The sequence below is a fragment of the Lipotes vexillifer genome, unplaced genomic scaffold, assembly GCF_000442215.2.
Source record: "Lipotes vexillifer unplaced genomic scaffold, Lipotes_vexillifer_v1.1 scaffold1944, whole genome shotgun sequence".
Taxonomy (NCBI): Eukaryota; Metazoa; Chordata; class Mammalia; order Artiodactyla; family Lipotidae; genus Lipotes; species Lipotes vexillifer.
Genome location: NW_006785277.1, coordinates 17029 through 22476, shown reverse-complemented (window position 1 = coordinate 22476; position 5448 = coordinate 17029). Strand labels below are relative to the sequence as shown.

General features: G+C 54.2%; 1 protein-coding gene across 1 annotated transcript in view; it reads right to left on the bottom strand.

Moving 5' to 3' along the window:
* The window catches only part of UBASH3A (ubiquitin associated and SH3 domain containing A), a 40752-nt gene that overhangs the window by 29764 nt on the left and 5540 nt on the right, over window positions 1-5448 (bottom strand). Inside the window, exon 4 of the mRNA XM_007457355.1 lies at window positions 3315-3513. Within this exon, the coding sequence (XP_007457417.1) occupies window positions 3315-3513 (199 nt within the window). The remainder of the gene's footprint in view (window positions 1-3314; window positions 3514-5448) is intronic.

Here is a 5448-nt window from a genome sequence, read left to right as displayed (position 1 = left end):
CACTGTTGTGGCCTCTCCCGTTGTGGAGCACAGGCTCCGGACGCGCAGGCCCAGCAGCCATGGCTCACGGGCCCAGCCGCTCCGCGGCACGTGGGATCTTCCCGGACCGGGGCACGAACCCGTGTCCCCTGCATCGGCAGGCGGACTCTCAACCACTGTGCCACCAGGCCCTGGTCTTCTTGAGTGATCTCTGCCCTCATGGCCCCAGCCCTCCTGGACCTCATCCCAGGGCCCTCAGGTTAGTGGGCAGCAGCGTCCCCGAAGCAGCCAGGATGCAATTTCAGCCAGGTCACAAAGCAGCTTTGTTCTGGGGAGGCGGCGATTAGTGGAACTGCACAGACTCTGGAATCTGATAGACCTGACTTTAGACCCAGCTGCCCCGTTTGGCAGCTGACTTTGGGGACCATCTTGGTCTGACTCAGCTTCAGTTTCGACAGCAACAACTTGAGGACTGGACGGGCTGTCCTGGGAAACCGGCCTCTTAACTGTAAGGTCCCCGGGAAACTGTCAGTAAAACTTAGTTACCTGCTACCTTTCTCACGGGCAACACTTAGCAACACACAGGATCCGTCTTCCCCCTGAAAAACGTCAAGGGTGATGCACCCACTTCCTGGAGCCCAGACTTGGCAACCCCACTGATGTCTCCCTTCCTCTATCTGAGCCTTTGGTAGCAAAAGAGGAACCGGCGAGGTCTCCAGGCCCTGAGCTGCGGGGGAGAGGAGCTCGAAGCAAGAGAGCATGTGGGTGGTGGGGAAATTCCTTTTCTCGGGTGTTCCAGACGAGGTGAGGGGACGGCCTTGCCGTGGATGAGTCAGCGTGGCCTGGGAAAGGCCCGCTGAGGTCATCGTCAGAGAGATCACTGACTGAGTCACCTGGTCTGAATGGGCGCTTGTCTATTTCTCTGTGTGGCCCATGCCCCTGGGGACCGTGAGCTGGCCAGGAACATGCTGGCTGGCTGAGCTGTGCCTGGTGCCTCCCGATCCATCAGGGTCAGGCCCAGGGTGCCGGCCGTGGAGGGCAGGGCGGAGCCTGCTAAGGGGTGGGCGATGGACGTGAGGTCAAAGCCGGTTTCCCGGGGTTCGGAGTGGGTCAGCACGAAGCCCAGGAGGCATGAAGCAGGACACGGCCGGACTCTAGTGCCAGATCCACCACCCACTGGCTTGGGGACTCTGTTGGTTTCCTGGGCTGTTGTCACAGATGGCCACACCCTGGGTGGCCTACAACAACAGAAATTTGTTCTCATGAGTCTGGAGGATGGAAGTCCAAAACCAAGGTGTTGCAGGGCAGTGCCCGCTGCTGGAAGCTCCCGGGGAGGGTCCCTCCCGGCCTCCTCCAGCTCCTGTGGCCCCAGCATTCCTTTGCTTGTGGCCACATCCCTTCAATGCCTGCCCCCGTGGTCACATGGCCTCTCCTCTGTGTCTCTGTGTCTTCTCGTCATACAAGGACACCAGTCACCGGACTTAGGGCCTGTCCTACTCCAGTGTGACCTCAAGTAATTACATCTAATAGAGACCCTATTCCCAAATAAGGTCCTTTTCTGAGGTTTTGGTGGACATGAATTTTAGGGAACACTTTTCAACCCATGACAGTGACCTTGGGCAGGAACTTTACCCTGCACAACCCTCGGTCACTCTATTTTTAAAATGAGGCACTTTTTGGGGGCATGGGAGTAAGTGGGGTACTAGGCCTGCTCGGAGGCAAGTGGCTGATGCTCTGCATCAGGACAAGAGCCACGTCCGTCGTCCTTCTAGAGACAAGGAGATTCAAGAGCCATCCCCTGAGCTCACGTTTACATAAGGGAGGCAATCCGCCTCCCTTATGGAGTAAGGTTATCATTATCTAGCAAATATGATCCCACACTCGACAAGCGAGCCTCCAAATGGAAATCTGGGACTAAGGAAATTATTCATGTGACCGGCATCTGCGTTCATACGTGTCTGCAGGGGGCAGGGAGGGGGCCTGCTACCAGGGTGCTGCGGCCTCTTCGAGTTTCAGACTCAGCAAAGCACAGCTGTGCGGGGCACCTCTGAGTACCAGGACCACGGGGAAGTTCCCCAAACATGCCGCACTGTTTAAAGGGCGAGAGCCCCAGCCATTTGCAGAGAAAGAAGACGACTCAGGGGTCAGAGGACATGATTCAGGTCACATCACCAACCAGAGATGAGGGAGAATTCACACCTGAGGTCAAGTCTGGAATTCTTCCCACTAAACCCCAGCCGGAGCCTCAGTCTCCAGACCGGGGCTGGTGTCTGAGGAAAGTGAATTTGTTTGATTTTCAAAGTGAGTCTAGATAATTTCCCCCCGCAAGAGGCCAAGGAGACAAGACTACGCTCATACCTAAAACGTTAAGATGAATCAGCTAGGACTTGTGTTTTACATACAGCACTGGCCTGGTGAGGAGGGATGCCCCTGGTGGGCGTGGGGCAGGGGGAGGTGCCCCAGCCTACGATCCCCTGTCATCATGTGACCACACACCGTCCCTCCTGGGACAGTTTCCCAGCAGCTGGAACACGGATGAGTGTTTTGAAAAACCACATCGATGCAGACAAGGCTATTCCCACTTAGAGAAGAGCCCTCTGCTAGTTCTGAATCTTTCTATTCGCTCACTCTTTTTTTTTTTTAAATTAATTTTTATTGGAGTATAATTGATGTACAATGTTGAGTTAGTTTCTGCTGTACAGCAAAGTGAATCCGTTATGCATATACATATATCCACTCTTTTTTAGATTCTATTCCCATACAGGTTATTACAGAGCATTGAGTAGATTCCCCTGTGCTATACAGCAGGTTCTTATTAGTTATCTATTTTGTGTATAGTAGTGTGGCTATGTCAGTCCCAGTCTCCCAATTTATCCCTCACACCCCTTTCCTCCTTGGTAACCGTAAATTTGTTTTCTACATCTGTGACTATTTCTGTTTTGTAAATAGGTTCATCTGTACCTTTTTTTTTATTCCACGTATAAGTGATATCATATGATATTTGTCTTTCTCTGTCTGACTTAGCTCACATTTTTGAAGGACATCCTGGCCCGTTACGGAGGTTCTAGCTAATTGTTCAGCCTCACGTTAAGGCCATGTCATAGTTGCTGGCTGTAAAGGGCCAGGTGAGTGTGGAAGTGACCTGGTGAGGGTGCAGACAACCCTGTGCCCGGCCAGCCCGCAGGATGACCGTCGCTGCGTCGGGGAAACAGCCTCACTCTTGCTGCCCTGGGGTCTGCCCATTGCATCCGAGTGTGGCGAGCTCAGCCCCAGGCACAAAGGGACCACTTTCTATTGACCGGGCCCTGCGTGTCCTTCTGCCTGGGGCTGCCTACCTGCTAAGATGGAAGCTTCTGTGGCGAACATCACAGCAAATTCCTGGATGATGTCTGCGGTGCTGTCATCCACAAAGAAGCCCAGGTAGCTGACGGAAGAATGGAGAACCAGAGGCACGGCCGAGGGGAAGGCGCCCAGGGTCCTATCCCCGGCTCTCTTCAGTGCTTCATACAGACACTCCAACTTCTGGTCCTCGCACTGAGGGACAGAGACAGGACAGTCACCTGTTACCTTAACTAATAAAAGTCAGGCAGCCTCGGGAGCCTCTTTTCTGTTCACGATGCTGTAACATAATTTAACTAGTCCTGGTGTTTGGAGTGGTGGATCCATTCTATAGCTGGTCCCCAGTTTCTTATAGAATTCAGGTCAAGCTCTTTTTGGAATAGAATAGCCTTTGAGTGCCCAGGTCAAAAATCCCTTGTCCCTCTAAATATGCACCTCACTCCACGTTGAGTTGACCCAACCCTGCATCACATCCTGAACCCCGTCCTCCAGTCCTGTGGCCCACAGCTGGGCTCAGTGCTGCATCACTGGCTTCTGGAGGTTTCCTGTAGACACCAAGGCAGCCCCGGGGTGCACTGCTCAGAACCTACTCTACTGAGGAGTGTTGTAGCCTACCCCTCAGCCGCTGACCTTCAGACGCGGCAGCAGGCCACGCACTCGGCCAGTAATCGAGCCATCCTTGCCCCCAACGGGGTCTCCTCTGACGTGGTCTTGGCTCACAAGCTCCCCCTCAACCCTGCTGTCACCCACTCACCTGCCCTCTGGCCACACAGCTCTTGGCTCCTTGCTCAGTGGGAAAGACTCCACGCGCCCATGTGGGACCCCAGTTGAACCCTGACAGAACCACCTGCTTTGGTGAGCTGGCCAAATCCTGCTCTCCCCAGCAGCTGGCTCCCTCTGGGCTTCCCACAGCCCTCTTTATTCTCTGAGTTATGAACCTTATCATCATTGTTAATGTGCACCCTCAGCTCCCCTGCACTAAATTCACCCCGTCTGTTGTGTCTTTGCAGTCCTCATAGGGCCTGGAAAGCACGTGGTGCCTGGAGGACACTCATCTCATGTAATCTGGGAGCATGGAGCCACGTTATACACCGACCTGTAGATGATGGCACTATTTGGTGGCTGAGCATTCTTATTTTACAGAATCAAAGGCAAAGACTGAATCCCTATTACACTCTTGTGCTGGAAAGGGGCACTCAGCCACCAGGGCAGGGTGGGAGGTGGGGCGGGCGTGAGGGGGCAGCTACCTCGAGAGAAGGGAAATGTGTGTGTGTGTATCTACGTGTATGGTATGTCTGTGTGTCATGCTGTGTGTGTCTCTGTGTGTCTGTGTATGTGTGTGTGCGTGCACAAATGGACGTGCCTCGACAGGCTGGGAGGAAGAGTTGGAGGCCCCGGTCAGCTCTCTGGCTGTCAGGACCAGGTGTTTCCATTTCTAAGGTCATGTTCGTTGCTGACTTCACTGCCTCTCCTTTCCCTGATGAGCTCCTAGGACAAGCCAGGAAGGAGCCTGTCACAAATGCCATCAATGTGCAAGTAGGGTGACCAACTCACCCTGGTTTGCCTGGGACTTTCCTGGTTTCAGCACCTGGGAATCCCTCGCCACTGGCCCTGGCAAATGAGGATGATTGTCAAGGGCTTTGGAAGATGATGCTTCTCCTGGGCATCTTCTGGAAGCCTTCCTGCACAGGTTTGCATCCCCCTTTCTGTGCAGCACAAAGGAGCCTGGAACAGAGGGCTCCTTGGGCCCCGGTGGGACCCTTAGAGTTTGCTGGCAGTAGAGCTGGGGTGGGGCCAGGGTGTGCCCTCTGTACTTTTCTCTGGTCAGGAGCCACAGTGGTGTCTGCCCCTCCTTCTCTCATTCTCATGCCTCCCTCTTGTCTTTTGAGCATCCCAGGTCCTTCTCACCTTCCCAGGACCCCATCCTGGGAGCTGCAGCTGGCTCTCTGAACATCTTTCGAATCAGAGGACTGGTCCCCCAGGCAGGGAAAAGTCCTACATCTGTGGCTGGCCAACCCGTTCTTCAGTTGATCCATCACACATCTGTGAAGCACCCACTCTGTTTGAGGCATGGTGCTGGTCTCTGGGGGGCAATGGTAAGTGAATTGTCCTCCTTCACTTGAGCGGTTC